The 19,955-nt window shown below is 62.7% G+C and overlaps 2 protein-coding genes across 3 annotated transcripts; both read right to left on the minus strand.

Moving 5' to 3' along the window:
• Positions 1-1,723: 1,723 nt before the first annotated feature.
• Positions 1,724-6,398, minus strand: FAM174C (family with sequence similarity 174 member C). The gene is made up of 3 exons (XM_063111764.1): positions 6,151-6,398; positions 5,047-5,163; positions 1,724-4,404 (listed from the first exon to the last, which is right to left on the minus strand). Coding segments are annotated over exons 1-3 (366 nt in total). The 3' UTR covers positions 1,724-4,403.
• A 401-nt stretch (positions 6,399-6,799) lies between these two features.
• Positions 6,800-11,914, minus strand: CIRBP (cold inducible RNA binding protein). 2 transcript variants are annotated; one of them, XR_010024598.1, is made up of 8 exons: positions 11,824-11,914; positions 10,648-10,756; positions 10,438-10,544; positions 10,218-10,356; positions 10,040-10,121; positions 9,696-9,763; positions 7,186-7,322; positions 6,800-6,953 (listed from the first exon to the last, which is right to left on the minus strand). XR_010024598.1 is itself a non-coding variant. In XM_063110302.1 (7 exons), exons 2-7 carry the CDS (start codon positions 10,748-10,750, stop codon positions 9,286-9,288), a joined length of 516 nt encoding a protein of 171 aa, XP_062966372.1. In that variant the 5' UTR covers positions 10,751-10,756; positions 11,824-11,914; the 3' UTR covers positions 8,504-9,285. The 2 variants fall into 2 exon arrangements, 1 of the variants encoding a protein (XP_062966372.1); XM_063110302.1 differs by lacking the exons at positions 6,800-6,953; positions 7,186-7,322 and adding an exon at positions 8,504-9,302.
• Positions 11,915-19,955: the final 8,041 nt, after the last annotated feature.

The raw sequence follows: 19,955 nt of genomic DNA on the forward strand, positions 1-19,955 counted from the left end.
TGCAGATGCCCGCATTTGAAGGCCTGGGGCGGGCCCAGCTGGCTCCCAGGAGGAGGATGGAAACTTGTCCCGGCTGTGACCGAGGCAGGCTGGGAAGGCACCCTGGGTGGCTGGGTCTGGTCTGGCTTTTTGGGGAGCAGAGGGGTGGCCACTCCTGATGGGAGCATGTCCTGAGCAGAGGTGTGGCAGCTGGATCCAAGCCCTGGACATGGCACCACAAGCCCAGGGGTGTCAGTGTGTCCAGCCAGGCCTCAGCAGTTTGCCTGGAGAAGGGCGCGTCCCAGAAGCTCCCTCTGCCCTCGGAGGACAACCCCTGCCCACTTTATGAGACCCTGTAGGTTGCGAGGGTGGATGGGAGAAAGGGGTCTCCACTCAAACCCAGCAGGGCCTGGGCCTGCTCAGGGGGAGCCAGAAGGGCACATGGGGCTGAGGGGACCACCTCGGCAAAGGCCCGGCGGGTTGGCTCATTAGCATGCAGGGGCCACCAAGGCGAGAGCCGCTGCCGCCTCTGAGCAGATTTGAGCAGAAGCTCTGTCTCCCTTCTGTTCTTGTCTCTCAAGGTCACAGCCCAAGCGGGGACAGGAACAAAGGCGCCATCCCTATCCCACTTCCCTGTGCCCGCTGGCCGCGCCTAGAGGAGGGGACTGGGAAGGGGAGGGCAGGGTACGGCTGCTCCAAGGCCTGGCTGCGGGCAAGGCTGCTCGAGGGGACACCTGCCCGGCCAGGGGGCTACTGTGGGAGCCCAGGAAGCCCTGTCCCCTCCCAAGGCTGGGGGCTGTGCCAACCTCAAGGCTGGGCAGGCAGGGGATCAGCTGGGGTGAGGGTCACTCTGGAGTAAGTTTCCTTTGGAGTCAAGGATCAGAGGTCAGGCTCACTCCAGGCACAAGCATCAGTCAGGGTCAGAGTTTATCCAGTATCAGCTATCAGCCCCAGGATAGGGTCTTTAATGGAGGCCCACCCTTGTCTACCCGGGTCTACCCCAGACTCGGTGGCGGGGGTCTTTTCTGGCCCGTCCCCCTCACCCGCCACCCACTATCCCAGGCCACAGGACAAGGCCGCAGGGCTCGGAATCAGTGTCTTGCGGCACCTCAGCCTTCAAAGGCCACAGCCTGACAAAGGAAGCTAAAAATATGCAGGGAGAAATTTCTCATTACAGAATAAATTGAACCAAAACCGCTGCCTGCTCTGGCTGGAGTGGTTTTCAGATGCCCCAGCTCGGCCAGGTGGGGGTCGGGCAGTAAGGGGTTGCCATGGCAAGGGAGCGCCACTCCTGATGTGAGCCCAAGCTGCCTCCACTGGTCTCCCCACCTGTGGGGCAGGGACAAGTGTCTGCACCCTGCGGGGGGCAAGGAGTGTCACCCCTGGGCTTTAGATAGTTGTCCTTGAAAATAAAATTGTGTCCCTTCCTCCTGCTGACTAAAGTTCCCATCCCCCTGTCCAGCCGGGCCCTTAAAAATCTCAGCATGGACCCCGAGACTCCTGCAGGCCCAGGGCCAGCAGGGGGACGGGACAGGCAAGTGCTACTTCCCATCTCATCCACCTCCCCCCAGCTCCTGGGCCTGGACACAGATCCGTCCTCCGCTGGCCACCACCACCAGCCAGACCCCCATGTTCAGAGCTTCCTAGGACGATGGAAACGTTCTGCATCGGCGCTACCCCACGCAGCTCTGGGTGGCGACTGAGACATAGGATTTTTAATTTCAAGTAATTTTAATGATGTACATATAAGTAGCTGCTGTACGTGCTTCCCGGAGCAGAAGCTGTGCCTACCCAGGACACAGATGTTAACAGCCGCCTTGGGGTTAGTGGCAGCTCAGGGCCCCCCCACAGAGAATGACTTGGGTACCAGGGGCCACCGACATGTGCAGCCTGCAAGGCCACCTCACAGGCCTATCCACCTGTCCCCATTTCCCAGATGGAGAAACTGAGGCCGGGAGTCTGGGGCCTGTCTGAGGCCACAGTTCTGGAACCTAGGCCTGACCAGCTGCAGTGCAGGAGACCCCAACCTGGAGCCTGGTGGAGGGGTCTGGTTGCCGTGTGTTCAGTGGGCACATCTGGGGGGACGGGGGGGCAGGAGGTGGTGGGAGGGGCCCGGGGCCTGAGCACCCCCACCTGGCACGGGACTTAGTATCTGCACAGGTGGCTCCCGTGTGCGAAGGTGTGTGTGGTCACGTGTGTCCAGCGAGGCTGTGTCCACCCGTACACGTGACCATGGATGTCGCACGTCATGTGTGCCTGGGCCTGCGTGCTGGAGTGCATGAGGGTGAGGAAGGTGGAGGGAACCCGGCCCATGTCAGCTGCAGGCGTGCACACGCGCACACAGCCCGAGGGCCAGCCCAGACCCCAGGCCTTTCATCTTGTGCTGACAGGCCCCTCTCCCAGCTCTTAGCCGTGGAGAACTCCCTGCTAATAGTGCATTAACCTTGGCGGGGCTGCCAATTACTCCGCACTCACGCCGGGAGTGCGGGCGCGGTGGACAGGCCCTGACAGGCAGCAGGCAGAGCCCACCCTCCCCACCCGAGGTGGGGGCAGGAGGCGGTGGGGCTGGGGAGGGGGTGCAGCGTATTCCCGGCTCTGGATGGCAGAGCGTGGGTCTCTCCTGACCTCATTAGAGTAATTAATGTGCCTTTTGAAGCTCAAGAAATCGCTCAGAGCTGTTGGAAAGGGGCGCAGATCACAGGGTGGGGGGACCAGGGACAGTGTCTTCGCGCCTGTTAAAAGCGTGTCCCAGTGGGTCAGACGTGGAGAAGTGGAGGCACAGAGACAGAGACAAAATGAAGGAGGCAGATGAAAAGAGACAAACAGCGAGACGGACGGCTCAGAGACTGGCCCCCAGGGCCAGATGGAAACGCAACAGCTGGAGCTGCCCTCCCTACCCATGATCTCGGGGCCTCCCTGGGGCTCCAGCCTCATTCTGGGGGCTGCCTCCCCAGGGCAGGATCCTTCTAAACAGGCTGCGGTGTGCAGGCAGGGAGGACTTCCTGGAGGCAGTGGCTGAGGTTGAGGCAGGGAAAGGGGCACTGGAGCAGGAAGAGATATGTGAGCAGAGTCGGGGAGGGGTCAGCGGGTAGAGACGCCTCAACGAAGAGACTGGGGATGAGGACAGAGGACTCTGGCTGGAGAGGGGTGACCAGCCTGACAATGGGCAATAGACTCTGCCCATCCCAGGGTGGACGTGGGGATGAGAGGGAGCTCAGAAAGAATCATGAGAAATGGGCTCCCCGGACAGACCTGTACCCGCCGCTCCCTGGAGTAACAGTTTGGCTCCTGGGGAGAAGGCAACAGAAGGGGGAGGTCAGAGGGGGCCGGGGTCCCCTCCAGATGCCCCACCTGAGCCCAGCAGAGGCTGGGTGGGACAAGGCTGCCACCTGGTGGTGGCTCCTCCTTATGACACGGCGGTGGTGGCTCTGGCCATTTGGCCTGGGGGGAGATCTCAGGCTGGGCAGCCAGGGGTCTCCAAGTCACCAAGGCCAAACTTACAGGGACAGGAGGTGACAGAAGGTGACAAGACAGAGCCAGACCCAGTCCAGACAGCAGCCTGCAGGAAGAACAAGGCCTTCAGAGGGACCAATGGGAACTCAGGCCCACAGACGATTCCACAGGAGGCTGACGGGTTAGGGGCGCATAGGGCACGGGGCCCTCAGGCTGCAGGCAACTCCAGCACCCCTACACCACAGCCCCGGGGCTCCTCTGGAAACTCCCCCAAAGGTGCTGGTGAGCTGAGGTGAGGATCTCTGGGGGCGTGGCCCTTGACCCTCAGGCTGAAGGTGGCACATGGAGAAGGGAGCCTGCAGCAGAGGATCTGATGGATGAGTAGTTAGTTCTCTCTAGGCCAAGAGGCAAAAAGGGGCAGGTGGCCCGCATTTCTCTGTTTACACCTATCCTCAGGACAGCTGGGAACCAGGCCAGAGAAGCCCAGCTTGGTTGCAGATGGGGAAACTGAGGCCGGTTCAAACCCTGCTTCATCACCCACCCCCCACACACTGAGCCAGGACACCCAAATCTGGAGACAGCAGGGAGCCGCGTGCCAAATGAACAGCCACTGCTGTTTTTGTACCCAGTCCAGGGGGAAGGCATTCCCAGACAGGCCCCTAAATCCACCTGCCCACCAGGCTTCAGCTCAGGGCTGCTTCATCCCTATGGGCAGAGAGAGAGGTGCACGAGTGACAGTCCAGCAAGGGGGCCCGAGTCCTGGCAGGCAGCTGTCGGGGCTCCTCTGGCTTCCATCCCAACACCCTTGGCCAGGTTGGAGCAGCATCCGGGAAGGCGAGGCCGCACAGGTTCCATCAGAGACTCTCGGTGAGGCCAGCACCTATGCCAAGAGAACAGGCCCAGGCGCCAGGCGTGGGCCGTCTCCTGTCCTTTCCATAGGATGCTGGAAACGCCACCTCCCCACTGCAGCATCTGGAAGGTGAGGAGTAAGAGGTGAAGAGGACCCACCCCACCAGGCAGAGACAGGAACTTGTCACCGCTGTACCTGAGGCTTACCCTGAACTGGTGTGGCAGGAGTGCTCCTCCCGCAGGATGGGGCAGCCTGTCCAGGCCCCCTCCATGCACCAGGATCCAGCCTCCCCTAGCCTGCCACACCCTGCCCCAGTGCCTGCCTCCAGGGAGGGGGCGGTCCTCCAGCTGGGGCAGGTAGAAAAAGCCCAACTCATGTCCAGCCTCAGGGCCTTTGTCCCTGATACTCCCTCTGTCTGGAATGCTCTTCCAGGGGCTGGTCCCATTAGATGCCACGGTGAAGCCTTCCCTAACCCTCCCAGCCAGGCAGCACCTGTAGTCCACTCTCCACCTCCGATTTAGACCTTGCCCATTAGGATCTGGCCCAGAGTGAGCACCCACTACCCCAAATGCTGCAAACTCCTCCTTCAAGAGATGGGTAAGTGAGGCCAGAAGAGACTGCTCCGAGTTGGCTACGGCCTGACCACCACTGTCTGCTGTGGTTATGCTGACGACCCCACCGGTTGGCTGAGTCCTTGGACCCTGAGACCTCCACCGGGACCCACCCACCCGAAGGCCCCTGGAGATGGAGAAAGGCTGTGCTACCATCTCAGATTCTTCGTCTCAAAAACAGTCTCCTTGTCGCTGTCCACGGAGGCCATCTCAGTGGGGTCCTCAGTGTTGGCCAGGAGGCCGTATCTGCTCCGCTGCGGCTTCTTCAACCTGGAAGCAGGTCCAGACATGCTCAGCCGCGTCTTGGGACCCCTGCTGGGAAATCTTCCCAGGCATTACGGACATACTGTCCCGCTTCCCTCCTTCCCGTGGGACCCTCACTGTTGTCCCTGCCCCGTCCCCACCACCCTGCTGCCAGCTCCCCAGCCGAGCTGGGTATTTGTCATGGTGATAGCCACACAATTATTAATGGCTGTCACAGCGTAAGCAGACACCTTCCTTGGCAAGTGCTGTTGTAACTGCCATTTCACTGATAAGCAGACTGAGGCTCAGAGAACGCTGTTTGCCTTAGTCAACCGAATGTTAGACTGTCTCAGGCCCAAGCCCCTGTCGGCCACAGTCCCTGCCCTTCTGCAGCCCAGCAAAGAGAGGACCTTCCTGCAGAGGACAGAGCAGGGAGGTCAGCCGTGGAGAGAAAACCAAAACGGGAAGTTAGGGACCCAGAGGAGATCTGGGCCTCAGACCGGAAAGCCAGGGGCTGCGGAGTGTGGAAGGAGAGAAACCGCCTAACGCTCCAAGTGGACCAGCGGCCCCTCTAAAGACCCCGCGAGAAGGCACAGGGAGGGGTGGGAGGGGCCCGAGGGCGGGCACAGCAGGGCCGAGAAAGGCTGGCCTGAGGGGACGGGGAGAAGCGGGACCCCAGGAGGTCCCTGGCCGCGGGCGAGAGGCGGCGGACCCAAGGAGAGGCGCGCGGGGGGACGTCGGGGTGGGGAGACGCCGGGGCGCCGAGCCGCGGTGCCCAGGGACAGCAGCTGAGGCGCCATCACTCGTCTCCGCCCAGCGCGGGCAGGACGAAGACCCTGCGACGAGTGCGAATCGGCCTGGGCCCTGCGCGCGGCGGGAGGGCCACGTGACCGACCTGTCCGGCGACGCGACACCCGCCCGGGAAGGGGCGGTGCCCGCAGCCCAGTACGTGACGCGCGAGGCGCGCGCCGATTGGCCAGTGCCGGCCGGGAGGCGACGCGCGCGCACACGCACCTGAAGGCCCGGATGAGGAAGTAGAGTGCGGCCAGCGCGCTGAGGCCCACGAGCACGCAGAAGGCGCGCAGCAGCGGCGAGCCCGGTGCGTCAGGCGCCAGCACCTTCGTGCTGTTGGCCGGCGCACCCGGATGGCTGCCGTTTGTCACGGTGGGCGGCGACGGCGCGGCCTCCTGGGCCCTACACAGCCGCGCGGACAGCAGCAGTAGCAGCAGCGGCAGGAACGGCGGCAGCACGCGCGGCCCCATGGCCCGACGGAAGCGCTGGCGGCCCCGCCCTCTTCGGCCGTCACTCCCGTGCGCGACCAATGGCTCGCGGGGGCGGGGCCCGTCCCGGAAGCGCCATCCTGCCCTTCCCACAGTACCCCGCGTCCGCGCCACCGCCCCCTGCCGGCCTGTGCGGGGCTGGGCCCGTCCATCCGCAGCCACAGCCTCAGTCCCGCCGGACCTGGCCACCGCCTACGCTCGGGGGGCCGACCTGCTGCTCCGCCAAGCCGGGCAGCTCAGCGGGTGGCGAGCTCCCTCTCGGTCGGTGACCGCGGGGTGCTCCTGTGTCCAGCCCCTGCCCGAGCGGCTTCCCTCTACGTGGGCCCCCGCCACCTCTCCCGGGACCCACCCTTCACGCCGCACCCCAAACCACACACTGCGCCTTGTGGGTGCACACACGGGCCCTTTATTCAAATCCAGCTCTCCTTGGTGTCGCCCTGCCGCGGGTGAGACATGCTGCTGCTGCGCCAGCCGCCAGCACACCCAGCACAGGATGCCCGTCCTGCTGGAAGCACCCGCAGCCCGCTGACAAAGCGCCTGCGGGAACGGGGAGCAGGGGTGAGGCGGCGAGGACAGGGCCCGGCACAGGCCCTCGTGGGAAGCCCCCCTCCCAGCCCAAAAGCTGCTCCCCGGGTGGGATCACAGAGGAGCAAGAGTCCAGGACAGGAAAACCAGCAGAAAGGCCAGGTGCAGGAGGGCAAGGGGGCCCAGGCACCACTAGCAACAGAGGGCCTCAGGGCTGCATGTTGCCCACCCCAAAAGCACTTACAGGGGATAAGCCTGAAAGGCAGGCAGCTGTGTCTCTGACTGTGATTCCAGGTAAAGTCCCTCCTGGGACGGTGACCCTGCAGGTCATCTCTGCTTTCAGGCCAGCCTTCCCTGTGTCCCAGCTGGGTCCTCTTCAACCTGTCAAAGCAAAGGAGCGTTATTTCTGATGTCCGTGCTGGGGCTCACGGCTGCCCCTCCCTGCCCCTCCCCCAAAATCATCCACAGCACCCAAGAGGGTCTCAAGCTAGTCACAGGGCCATGACATCAGAGGCACCGTCAAGGGCCAGCGTGCCCAGGGCGGGTCTGCACCTGTGGAGATACGGCCAGAGCCACGTTCCACCCTTAAAGCAGAGCCAGCTGCCCACTTGAGATGGAGCTGCTTAGAGACCGGTGAGGGCTCTGGGGAAAAAAACTAATGGTGGCCACAGACATCAGAGAAAGCCAGTTAGGAGCATGACTCAGGAGGTCTGGAAAAGACTGTCAATTGATGAACAAAAAATCCAAAAGGCAGGGTGTTCGGTGGTCTCCAATCCTGCTTACGGATCGTACCTATGAGCGAGGCGTCACTGCCCGCAGCCGCTCACCTGGCCGAAAGCGGGGAAGGGCAAACAGCCAGGCCTGACTTTAGGTCTAGCTTAATTGTTAAAAATAAAAAAAAAAAAAGGAAAAACAAAAACAGTCAAAGGAACATTCCCCGGGTACATAACTTTACTTTCAAATGAGCTCTCAACAAGAGGAGGGATGTGGACACGAGCGAAAGGCGTTACCTCGAATTACAGGGCTATCTCCACATATGAGCTAGCCAAGGGAGCAGCTTGCGTCTCAGAGGTTTCTGTTGGGCGCACAACACTTCTGTCCTCCGAGGGCTGCAGCTTCCATAGGCTAGCAGAGAACGCTCAGAACTTGTGAACCAGCAGCAGAGCTAGCTAACGAGCCCGTCAGCCTGCAGTCGCCCAGGGACGCCACGTGCTGTCCACTCTGGCCTGCTTCTAGACCAAGGCTGTCCAGGTCAGTGTCAGGTGCCCACATGTACACTGTCCCTACTAAGTGGCCCGCCCCGTTGAGCTCTCCGGCTGCCACCACCAGCAGCCTCCCAGGGCTGCCCTGCAGTCTGAGCTGCCCGCTCCCGTCACCCACCTGGCTCACCTAACGGGACCGATGGCAGTCAGCTTTACTCTGCCTTTCCTCGTCTACCTCTCTGCAGGTCTCAAGTCGGACTTACAGACCTACCACTCCTCAAACTGCTGAGCTCAGGTCTGACTGCAACAGCCGCAGCAGGGAGTGTGTTGTGCAATGAAAGGGAAATTGTCAGAGCAAGGTTCGTTTCACACGGTCTTTTAATCGGCTTCGTAAAGCCAAAGAAAACTGCATACAAGAATTCCTTAGCCACTGCAAATACAACATCAATGGAGGATGCATACGTCTTCCGATAAAAAAGGACAATATAAATAAACATCTTCAAGAACCTCTCGGGGACGTCTGCACGTCTACCGTGGGCATACAGGGCACAGATGGGTGTACAGGCCGGGGCTCCAGGGCAGCCTCTGCCACCCCAGCACGGTGTCCTACCACACTACACTCAGAAACATTACATGGAGTTGGAAAAAAGCCACAGCTTGCTCAGCTTCCGACAGAGCGGATTCAGAGTTCGATCTCAGAGAGAAGTGAATTGGGGCACCCAACTTCACTGGGCCAACCCCACTAAAAAGATAAAAAAGGCAACACAACCAAAAAAAAAGAACCTAAAACGAAAACCAAAAAAACTCCCCAAAACCCACATAACCCCCGACGACTTTTTCTAAAAATTCATGGCTCACGGTAAAAAAAAAAAAAGTAAATCTGAAGAGCTTTTCAAAACGTTTTTAAAACCCTTAAAAACGGACAGCGCTTCCTTTAAAAAAAAAAAAAAAAAAAAGTCTACCGATGAGGCCACGTCGGGGGTCAGAAGCAGGCAGGCTGGGTGTGACAAGATCAGAACTCAAATAACTACAAAAGTGGGCATACAAGGAGGTGTGTTCACTACACATGAACGATTCAGCGAAGCTCCCAAAATCTTTAAATATACAGCCATTGGAAGGACGATCTCGAGCAGGAAGGATTTTTACTCGTTGTGTGTAGCTGAGGACAAGAAGCAGGCACAGTGTAAAGGCACTGAAGCACACAAGAGGCAGCATTTCACACCCCTGAGTCCAGACCTGGAGGGCTCGACCCTGCGGCTTGGGAGCAACCAACCCCCCCTACAGCCGAGGGAGGCCGTGACCGGGCGGACACGCATGCACCTATGCTGGACTGCTCGGCAGGTCCCTCTCTCTCCCTTTCGTTTCTGGTCAGTCTGATTTGGCTTTTATGTTCTGTGGCAGAAATAGCTCCGAGAGGACAGACTTGTTCTTTATGGGCAAACACGGTGACAAGATCTGAGCATCAAGCCTAAGTTGCTCGCAGAGGGCACCAAGCCGTACACAGCTCCCACCGCAGGCCACGGCAGCGTGGCACCCTTGGAGCGTGACTTACCGTAACTGTCGTAGCTGTCTCTGTAGGACCCACCCGAGCTCCGGTCACCATAGCCACCCTGACTCCGGCTGCAGAAAAGACACATGGGAGCTGGACGGCACCTGTCTACTGACGTTCGCCTGGGGTACACCGTGCTGCCAGCCCCCCCATGCCAGCCGTTCATTATGGGGACGGCTCCAGGGTACTTTAGACAAAGGTCAAAAACCACCCCCAGCTGTGCTCCCCTCAGCTCTCCTACCCCATAACTATTCTAGGCAGTCCCCTCTCTCTGTCTGCGCCACCTCCTCACCTCTCCTCCATGCCCGGCCACCCTTGTGCCCAGGCTGGACCTCCACCTCCCTCACCTGCTGTAGTAGTCTCTGGAGCCTCCGTAGCCCCCACTCCTGGACTCGAACCGGCTGCCCCCATAGCCTCGGTCCCCTCCTCCTGCAGACAAACAAGGAGGAGGACTGAGTTCCAGCCACTGACAGTAGCACTTCCACCGCACCCTCAAGGATCCCAGTCCCTACTCTTGGCACTCACCTCTGGAGAACCCACGGCCCCGGCCTCGGCCTCCGCGGAAGAAGCCCCGGCCTCCGGCAGAGCCACCTCGGTACCCACGGGATCGGTTGTCAGACGACTTGCCTGCCTGGTCAACTCTGATCTGCCGCCCATCTACAGACTGGAGACCAGAGGTGGCACAGATCAGCCTCTGCACCTCCCCATCCTCTGCAACCTCGTGCAGCCCAAACAGCCCCCTCACCTTCCCATTCATGGCCATCATGGCGTCCTTGGCGTCATCGATGTTCTCAAAGGTGACAAAACCAAACCCCCGAGATCGCTGGGTCTCCCTGTCTTTCACGACCACCACTGTGCAGGGGAGAAAGGTCTGTGGTCAGCACCCCGTCGTCCCCATGAACAGAAACGAGGACAAACCAGCCCCATTCAGCCACCTGCCTGGCTCCAGCCTCACCTTCAGAGATCTGTCCATATTTTGAGAAAACCTGCTCCAGCGACTGCTCATTGGTGTCAAAACTCAGCCCTCCAACGAAAAGCTTGCCTTCATCTGATGCCATGGTGGCCTGTGGCAAACACATACCACTGATGTCCTGAAGGAGCGTCATCTCTCACCACCTCCCCTCCACTGTTTTATACAAATGACATATGCTCTTTAGAGGAATTACTGGAAAATCATTTTTTCTCCATTCTGTTCTGTCCCAAATTCACACCTGGGATTTCTTAACTCAAAAAAACTCATTCACCACCCTGGACCCAGGGGGGGAGGGGCGGGGGCGTCTTTTTTGTAAGTGGCCCGGTTCCACCTACTCCCTCACAGTGAGGGCGGGGCCTCCCGTGCCTCCTTCCCGTCCCCAGCCTCGGCCGGGGCAAGGGTGTCCCCCTCCGTCCCTCTTAGGGGACTGGACCAGGAGCTAGGGTGTCACTTTGAGCCAGACACACGTTTCATAATTAGCACCTCTGCAGAGACCTTTATGTTTGAAAACCAGGACTACTTAAGGGGGCGGGACAAAAGCTTTTACTGGCTGGGGACGACCACAGGCCAAGGGCTCCGGGCACAAAGGCCTGAACACATGTGGAAGCCGCGCACTGGGGACTGTGCCATTTCGGACCCAAACTCTGGGCACAAGGCATGACCGGGCAAGGGAACACTAGAACTGAGCTGGCCAGGCCCGCATTCGCGAGGGTGTCCTTCCCCTCGTGCAACTCCAACGGGAAAAAGAGGAAACTAAGGCTCGGGGACGCGGTAGGCCCGGAAACAGGCCAAGGAGGCAGGACCCGCCGAATGGCCCCGCCCCGCCGCGCGCATGCGCCCCGCGCACGCCCTGCGCCACTGCATCCGGGTACTCGGCGCTCCCGCCATTTCGCTGGGCGCAGCATCGAGCTCGCGGCCGCCATTTTGCGGCAGCTTCCCGCTCACCGGCGGCTCGGGCCTGCGGTGGTGGGCATCCTCTGGCCGCGGCTTGGCCTGGTCTCCCGCTGCCCCTCGCCGCCGGCGGGGCGGACCCCACCCCGGGCCCGCCCCGGCACCGCCCCCTCCCAGGGGCGTGCCGCCGCGGCCACGCCTCGTCTAGCCGCCGCAAGCCGCCCGCCGCCCCAGGCTCCTCGGAGCCGGCGCCGCCAGGGCCCTCACCACGGAGTCGGGCAGGTCCCTGACGCAGGCAGGAAGACGACACACTACAACGACCAGAGCCTCCTAATGCGCGAGTGAGGGGGGGCGCTGCGGAGCCCGGCCTTATATGTGCCGCCGCTGGGCCCCGCCCCGAAGACCCGCCCCCCGCGCCGCGCAGGCCAGTAAGAAGCCCGGAGAGCCGCGGCCGCGCCTCATATTCATGAGCTGGGGGGCCGGGCCTGTCACGGCCCCGCCCTCTCCCGCGCGCTGCCGCCGGGCACAGTGATTGGCTGGGATGTTCCCAGTCCGCAATCCTCCGCCCGCGTGCATGGGGGCGTGGCCGGCGCACCGCGGGGCGGGGCTGACCCACTTCCCCGTGCCCGCCCCCTGGCCTGCGGCGGGGAACAAAGGAGCTTCTGGCCGCTGCTTCCAGGTGCTCCAGCCTAGTGGGGACCCTGACCTTTGCTGTGCCCCAACGATCCCGACATGCGGTCCTTGCCCAGATCGCCATGCCCACCCAAGCCCCGGCTCTCAGACAGCCCAACTTTATCTGAACTTGACATCTGTCCTGACATGCTTTCCAACATAACCGACACTCCAGTTCTCCCAAGACCCCAATACTCAATTTCATGCAATCATCCTCAGTGCCTACCCAAACCCCAACACTGAGACAACCCCATTTATGTGAACCCCAATATTCGCCACAATCCCAATTCTATTTCCCAACATTTTGGGGCACCCCAACTTCACCCAACCCAGTTTGCCTACAAACCTAACCTGAACCTTGACTTTATCCTCGCCAGGTGCATCACTCACACCCCAACATTCACCAGGCCAGATACTGTTGTGCATCCAGGTCCCGTAGGCTGCCACCTACCTGGGCACTGGGCTCTCCCCTGCACCCAACAGGCAGCTCATCCCTTGGCCTCCCCTCCCACCGTGCACCCCAGTCCCAGCCACCGCACCGTTCTGCACACCAACAACACACTCCCCCCCCACCGGGAAGCCAGCGCCCACTCAGCACCTCCACCCGGGTCTTTTCCTCCCAGAAAGAAATAAGGCATGGGGGAGGGGCTCTATGGCCACCACTTGCGCCTTGCCCAGGCCTCAGCTCCTGCTGCCTCCCACCCCACCCTGGTTGGAGAAGCCAGAGCGGACCCCTGCCTGCCCAGACCTAGACTCAACTATAGCTCTGACCCAGTTTTGAGTACAGACCCTTTGTGGGGGAGCTGGGAAACAGAGACCTCCGTGTTGCCGCTCACCCCAGAGAAGTCGCAGCCCCACTCCGGGCCTCAGACTCACACCCACCCTCAAGTGGGTCGAACTGACCAACAAGGGACGTGGGCAGGCAAACTGTCTCCAGCGACACGGTCTCCAGGAGCCCTCATCGGCTCAAGGACCCCCTCCCCCAGGAAGAAGGTGAGTGACTCACTGACACCCCTCTGTGTCTCGTCCCCTCGACATCACAGCACCCCCTCCCCGTCAGCACCAAGCTGCTGCTGCGTCAGCCACTCACGCAGGGTGGTTATTAAAAGGAGCAGAGAGAGACTTCAGCGCTCAGCTCCCCTGCGCCCGCCCACCCACCGGAGAGTCCTAGATCAGGGGCGGGCATGCCCAGCCCGGGAGCACTTCGGGCCCACCCTTTCCGATCTGCTACTCCCGCAGAGTCGGGGCGGCGTGGGGTGTGGCTGCCTCCTCGTCCCAGAGCAGCCCAGGGGGTCCCCGTAATCACAGAGGCGCCTGGGTCATTCTGGGCCCCACTCCCCACTGTCGCCTGGTTCCCAGTCTTTGCCTTTTCCTGGTTTTGTGAAGTGCTCTGTGTTCGTTCATTCATGCATTCCGCCAGCACCTAGTTATTAGGCGTTTACTACGAGCCCTTTCCTGGGTACCGAGCTCCACGAGCGCCCACGGCCCCCCTGGATTCCCAGGATGGCACGGACGCGTAACTGCGGGTAGCCGTGGCGACGTGCACCCGCGCCCGGGCAGGTGTGCTTGGCTCTCAGGTGTGTACCCGTTGCCGTACCTGTGTCCCTGTGCGGCCATGACCCTGTGTCCCCATGGCGGGTGGCTCTCGGCGGCTGGGACCCACTTCGTCACCTCTGCTGCGGCCCGCCAGCGGGACCCGGGCCGGAGCGCGCTGCCCGGTGCGGACACGAGGCGGCGCTGCGGCCTCGCTCTGTCGCCCTGGCTCCCGGCCCCGCCCCTCCGCCCAGCCGCCAGCTGCGAGGCCCCGCGTGGGAGAGCGGGTGCCCCTGCCGCCCTCAGTCCTCTCCCGCCCGGACGGCCGCTGCGCGGGGTCCCGACCCCGGCCTCGCTCGCCGCCCACAGCCCGCCCCCGCGCCTTGGCTCCGGCGGCGGGGGGAGGGGGCCTCAAAATAGCAGGGCCGGGGCGGGGGAGGCTGCTATTCCGGGCGCGGCGCGGATGCGGGATTAAGCCGGGAGTCTCCCGTCTCCGCGCCGCCCGGTCGGCTTCTTCACACATCACCCCCCTCCCCAGTCGGCCGCCCTAACGGGTGCGCCCAGCCCCCACCCGAGACCGGGGCGCCGCGCCCCGCCCCCCGCGGGGCATCGCCATGGAGACGGGGGAGGGGCCGCCCACTCCGCCCTCCCCGCGGGCCCGGCCCTGGGGACGCCGGGTCCTCCCCCGACCCCGACTAATGACCGGGCGGGAGGCGGTAATGAGCGTCTGGGCTCCGGACGGGCGTGGCCGGGGATGAAAGGCGCGTGGGGGGGGACCCCGGGGCCGCATAATTAACCTCCCCCTCCCGGCCAAGCGGGGGCCGGGACGGTGCACCTGGCGGCCGCCTGGCGGGGGCGCGGAAGTGGGACCGTCCTGGCAGAGGCTGCAGGCCGCCCAGCTGGCCCAAATCCGCGGGGCGCAGAGCCAGGGTGGGGGATGCGGAGACCGTGTGCGGTGTTGCCAGGTGTGGTGCACATGTGTGCCCGTGGGCAGGGAACTCGTGGGTACCGAGGCTGAGAAACGAGGATTACGAGAGACCATGCTTGTGTGGACACGAAAGTGGGGCTGTGCGGGTGTGCACGGGACAGTGGGGTGTGTGTGGGCGGGGGACGGGAACACGTTTGCAGGGCGCCCCATGTACAACACAAGGGGACTGTCGCTGAGACCCAAAGTGTGCGCCCAATCCGGATGTGGATGTGGGAGCAGCCGGGGACAGGGCTGGGTGTGCGTGACTCGGGTGGGCCGGGCCCACAAGAGCATATGTGCCCATGCCTGGTGGCGTGACTCATGTCCCTGGGGTGGGCACGCGTGTCGTGTCAGCAGCAACCATGGCCTCCTAGGGCGGATCAGAGTCACGCAGAGGAGGAAGGGTTAACCCCTCCGCCCAGTTCCCACCTGCATAGCGAGGTAGGTGGGATCACAGTTCCCCCGAGGCCCCAGGTGCCTGAGATTCTGCTTCCTGCAACACAGGAGAGCCAGAGGCCTGCACCTGGCTTCAATTTCCCTCCATTCCTAGGAGAGGGTCTCCATCCATGAGGAAGGGGGACAAGCAGGGCGGCTGGGCGGGGGGCACAGGGTTGGGTCTGGGCCAAAGCTGACTCACCCCCTCCCCACAGGCCTGAGTCACAGCCCAGGAATGTGGAGGCTGCGCAGGCCCCATCTGCTCCTGCCAGGCCATCCCAGCAACTCAAAGGCCAGGCCTGGGCCACCGAAGGACACCCCAGCACACACATCCTGCACCACACCACACTCATGTCCACACATCCACATCCGCCTGCAGCATACCTGCCGGGCACACACGCAAAGTCACAAAGAAACCCGGCACTCAGCGGGCGTCCAGCAACCCCAACCGACTCTTGCAGGGCAATTGTGGTTCCCTCCAACTGCATGCACCCATGACAGACAGGCTGTGAATGGGAACCAGACAACGCATGGACACACACCAAGAGGTGGTGTCCTGGTCCTGTGCCTGGGCAGAAGGCCTATGGGAGCCCCGTGCCTTCCCCCTGGGGTCACACACCTGTTTGTAGTTTTGGTACTCACGACACTGCAAAGAGACCCAAATGGTGAGCCCTGCTCCTGAGGCACGGACGGGCAAGTACACGCTGGGAACATGCAGCGACGTGCATTCGCACATATGGCACTTATTAGCTGTCTGTGCAATACCAGAAGCCCTGCAACACCCACGAAATCTGAGGCTAGCCTAGGTGGCTGGCTAGTGCGGGCGCTGGCCCTGTACCCAAGGGTTTCTGAAACTGGGGAAGGGGCGAGGGCCACAGAGTCCACAGCCAGGCATACTTAGGTGTTGCTTACCAACAGCCCACACCCCCAGAAGCGGGAAGGGCTGGCCCCCTCAGCCCTGTCCACTCATTCGACCACCAGCCCAGTGTGTGACCACAGCCCCACATGCAGGGTGTTGCCCACACGAAGGTTCTCTGCAAACGCCAGGAGGCACAGACAGAGTGGCCTGGGGCTGGTGGTGTCTCTGTGACAACACTGGAGTGGGACAAATGGATAATGAGCTCTCCTCCTCCAGACAGCTGCAGGAGCTCAGAGACCCACCGAGTGCACACCAAGACACATGCGCAATCGCAATCAGCAAGTCCACAGGCACCCGCATCTGCCCGCCCCAGTGTGTCTGGAGGAACCCGCATCCAAGCAGACCCCGTGTGCACTGAACACGTGTCCAAGCACCCACAGCTGCCCAGCCACGGATCACAATCGCTTGAGGGTCAGCAAGGGCTTGGACCTCAGCAGCTGCCTGTGAGAAGTGGGCTTGGTCGCAACACCACCCAGGAGCGCTAGCGCACGCACAGGGAGCGCCTGGCAGGGACTGGCCCAAGGGTGCCCGGGGAGAAAAGACAGCAGCCTGAGAGCCTGGGTCTCTTGTTCTCTTTTCTGGATGTTGCAGCTACACAGAATTGTCCCTTACGCTAAATCCCACACTACGTTTGTACTTGCAACATTAACGAGTCTTTTGGAGGAGGTAAATTAGGGCAGCCTGTGGACACACGGCCCCCTCACCGCTGTACCCCACCCAAACCAGCAGACTGGAGCTGTGCTCGGTGAACGTGCACCCATGGAGGGTGTGTGGGCAGGGTGTTTGTGGCTGGACGGCATCAGGGTGTTTCGGCCCCCTGCCCGCCCCCAGGGCGCGTGATTGGGGGAGGACGCTGCCTTCCTTCTAGGGTGTCTGCTGGTTCCTGGGTGTGACTTTCGATGTTGGAGTTTTAAGGGGGGTCTTGGCCCAGGGTGAGAGTGGGCTTGCCGTTTGTATTCAGGGATCGCCGGTGGTGGCGGATGAAGGGGGGGGGGAGGTGTTTGTGTTGGGATCCTGGCACACAAGCGGCGCTCAATAAATACCGCAGACTGTTGAGGGGCGTGCTGGGCACGTAGGTCCCAGTGTCCGGTGGCTGTAGCACACGGGAAGAAGGGGCTGTGTGGACAGTTTGTGGGGTCTCGGTCACTCTCCTGGAGGACTGAGTGTGGGGAGCGTCCTGGGCATGAGTTGCAGGCGGGGAAGCTAGCTGTCTCCGGCTGCCCGCCGCGGGGTGCCCGCCTCCCTGGAAGGGGCCGGCCCAGCCCACATTCCAGAGGGGTTAGGGGTGCCCTCCTGGCCCGCGCCTGCTGCCTGACCTCTGACCCCGGCCCGAGCCCACTCCCTGGGTCCCGGGCACCCGCGGCAGCTGCTGGCTCCAGGGAGGGGCTGCCGGGCGGGGGAGGAGGCTGGAATGTGCGCCGGGGGTGAGGGAGGGGGCGCCGGGGCGGGGACGGGAGTGGGGGAGGTGGTGGGACAGGGACAGAGAAGGGACGGAAATAGAGACGGCCAGAGCGAGATGGAGACGGAGACAGAAGTAGGGGAAGGCCGAGAGAGGAGACGGAGGCAGACAGAGGAAAAGACAGCCGGACAGAGGGTGGGGCACACAGACAGACAGACACCGGCGGAGGCCCGCCCAGCCGGGGGCAGCCTCCCCCACCGCGCTAGGCCGAGCTGCTCACCTGTCCCAAGTGACACCACAGGCGGCCAGTTCTCTGCCCTCCCAGGGCCGAGCAGCCCGTGGGTGGAGCTCCAACGCCCTTGGCCATGGGGTGGTGGCGTCCCCAGCCTCCAGCTCGGGAACTCCCATTCCCACGGCGCCTGGAGAGGAGGGCGGGGTCGCCAGGCAAGACGGGGCGGGGGCGGCTGTGTCCGGGGCACCTGTTCAATCCCATCTCCTCAAAGGCTTCTGGCCAGGGGACCTGGCTCCGCCCTGCTGCCCGCCCCAAGCCACCTCCAGACCATGACCTTTGGCATTTCAAAACCTTGGACCAGTTCCTAGGGCCCATTGGGCCAACCCCCGGGGACTACGGCCTCCACTGACCTCCTGCCCTCCCACAGTTGCCTCATCCCCCGAGGAGCACTGTCCACCTGTAAGGTCACCACCTGGCCTGAGGCCTCCAGCCCGGGCTCCTTCCTGCCCAAGCAGCCACAGTGGTGCAGGAGCCCAGCCCCTCCCCCAGTCTCCCTCGCTGTCTTCCCAGGCTAGCTCCAGGGGCCAGCCTTGGACCAAAGGTTTTAGCTGACATCCTTCCCACCTGGCAAAGGCCCACACCTATTCACTCTGACCGCCGCCATCTCAGAGTGGATGCCTGGTCAGAGCCCAACCTGAGCCCACAGCCAGGCAGCTGGCAGCAACCTGGAATTCCTGCCTCCTGGATCCTCAGCTCGCCCGGGCTCCCGGCCAGCCTCTCCGCCAAGTGCTCACATAGGCAGTTCCAACATTCTCTCCCTCCCCAAATCGCCATCCCTCTCAGCAGCCCCCTGCCAACCAGCTCCCTGTGAACTGGAAACCACCTTCAGGGCATGCCCTCGACTTCCAGACCCACCTCCCCAAGGGGGATGCTGACGGGGTCCCCATCTGTCCCCTACTCAGACCTTCCCGTAAGCCCAGGCCAAGCAAGTGTCCAGTCACCTCCTGGATGGCCTGGGCTCTGCTCCCCCAATCTGCTCCTCCTCTCTGGTCCCCCATCTCATCCCTGAAGTCACAGACTTGGGGATCTCCCCTCTCGGGTCCTTGTCAGTGTCGCCTTTTCCTCCCATCTTTTGTTTTTTCTCCTCCAAGTTGGCTTCCCAGCTGCCCCCCAAATGCACCTGCTTTCACGCTTCCTGGCCTTTGCACACGCCGTGCCCCCTACCTGGGCCACCCCCTCCTTCTTCCTACCACAGCTGCCAAACTCCTATTCCTTTGGAACGCCTCAGTCCCAAAGTCCCCTCCTACAGGTCACCTCCCTGAACTCAGATTCCTCCCCTAGCCTGGGGGCTGCAGAAAGGCTGGGCAGGGGGTCGAGCACGTGGGGTCACAGAGGAGGTGGGAGCATCAGGACACGCCTGGGCGTGAAAGGAGGGGTGCACGTGAGCGTGCCTGTGCCGGGGGTCCACGTGCGGCGCCCCCAGGTACGCCCCCTCTTCCGTCCAGCCTCAGCCGCAGCCGTCAGGCCCTCGACTGCGTCTCCCGCCCCCAGGCTCGCAGATGGGCGGGGAGAGGGGCGGGGCCGCGGCGCCTCCGAGCTCGCGCCTGCGCACTCAGCACCGAAGGCTGAAGGCCCGCCTCCCGGTGGCCACCCCACGCTGCTATTGGAGCCCGAGGATAAGCGAAGTGTGCGGCCACCAATAGGCTTCCACGAGGGTGCAGGCGGGGGTGGCCGGGGCGCCCTCCCGGTGGTGACATCAGGCTCCTTTCGCAGCGCGTTGCCCTGGAAACCGCGTTTCCATACCCGCGGGTTTCCGGGGCCGTCCCCTCCCATTCAGCTTTTTCCTCAATGACGGGGGTGGGAGCGGGGCAGGGCCGACCCCGCCCCCTGCGGTCCGGCAGCCCTTGTCCTCTCCGTGCCTCAGTTTACCTTTCTGTGCCTCCCAATTCACACGTGGCCTCCACCTGCTGCCCCTCGGGCCGCTGACCCAGCCCGCCCCAGACCCCCAGGATGGGGGGAGGCAGCTTCCGGACAGGTGGGCTCCTGGACAGCAGGGGATGTGTCCCCGCCCTGCAGGGTCCCCTGGGATTCAGTAGGAGCCTCAGTGGACGGCCTCCATCCTGCTTTCTCATCCCCCCACCCAGGGAGGGGGCGGCGGTGACCTGGGTCACACGCCCTCAGCCCTGACCCTTCGGGGAAGGGGGCGGGGCTGCGGGTTCCACCTGAACCTTCTCACCAGCAT

The sequence above is a fragment of the Cynocephalus volans genome, chromosome 10 (genome assembly GCF_027409185.1).
Source record: "Cynocephalus volans isolate mCynVol1 chromosome 10, mCynVol1.pri, whole genome shotgun sequence".
In the NCBI taxonomy this organism is placed as follows: Eukaryota; Metazoa; Chordata; class Mammalia; order Dermoptera; family Cynocephalidae; genus Cynocephalus; species Cynocephalus volans.

What these genes read in the sequence shown, in the direction of transcription:
- FAM174C (XM_063111764.1), bottom strand. Translation starts at nt 6,398, where the DNA reads ATGGGGCCGCGCGTGCTGCCGCCGTTCCTGCCGCTGCTGCTACTGCTG. An exon ending in TTCCTCATCCGGGCCTTCAG is followed by an intron (nt 5,164 to 6,150) that starts GTGCGTGTGCGC and finishes ACCTGCTTCCAG; the next exon opens with GTTGAAGAAGCCGCAGCGGA.
- CIRBP (XM_063110302.1), bottom strand. Translation starts at nt 10,750, where the DNA reads ATGGCATCAGATGAAGGCAAGCTTTTCGTTGGAGGGCTGAGTTTTGAC. An exon ending in ATATGGACAGATCTCTGAAG is followed by an intron (nt 10,545 to 10,647) that starts GTGAGGCTGGAG and finishes TCCCCTGCACAG; the next exon opens with TGGTGGTCGTGAAAGACAGG. An exon ending in TCCAGAGACTACTACAGCAG is followed by an intron (nt 9,764 to 10,039) that starts GTGAGGGAGGTG and finishes TCTTTTCTGCAG; the next exon opens with CCGGAGTCAGGGTGGCTATG.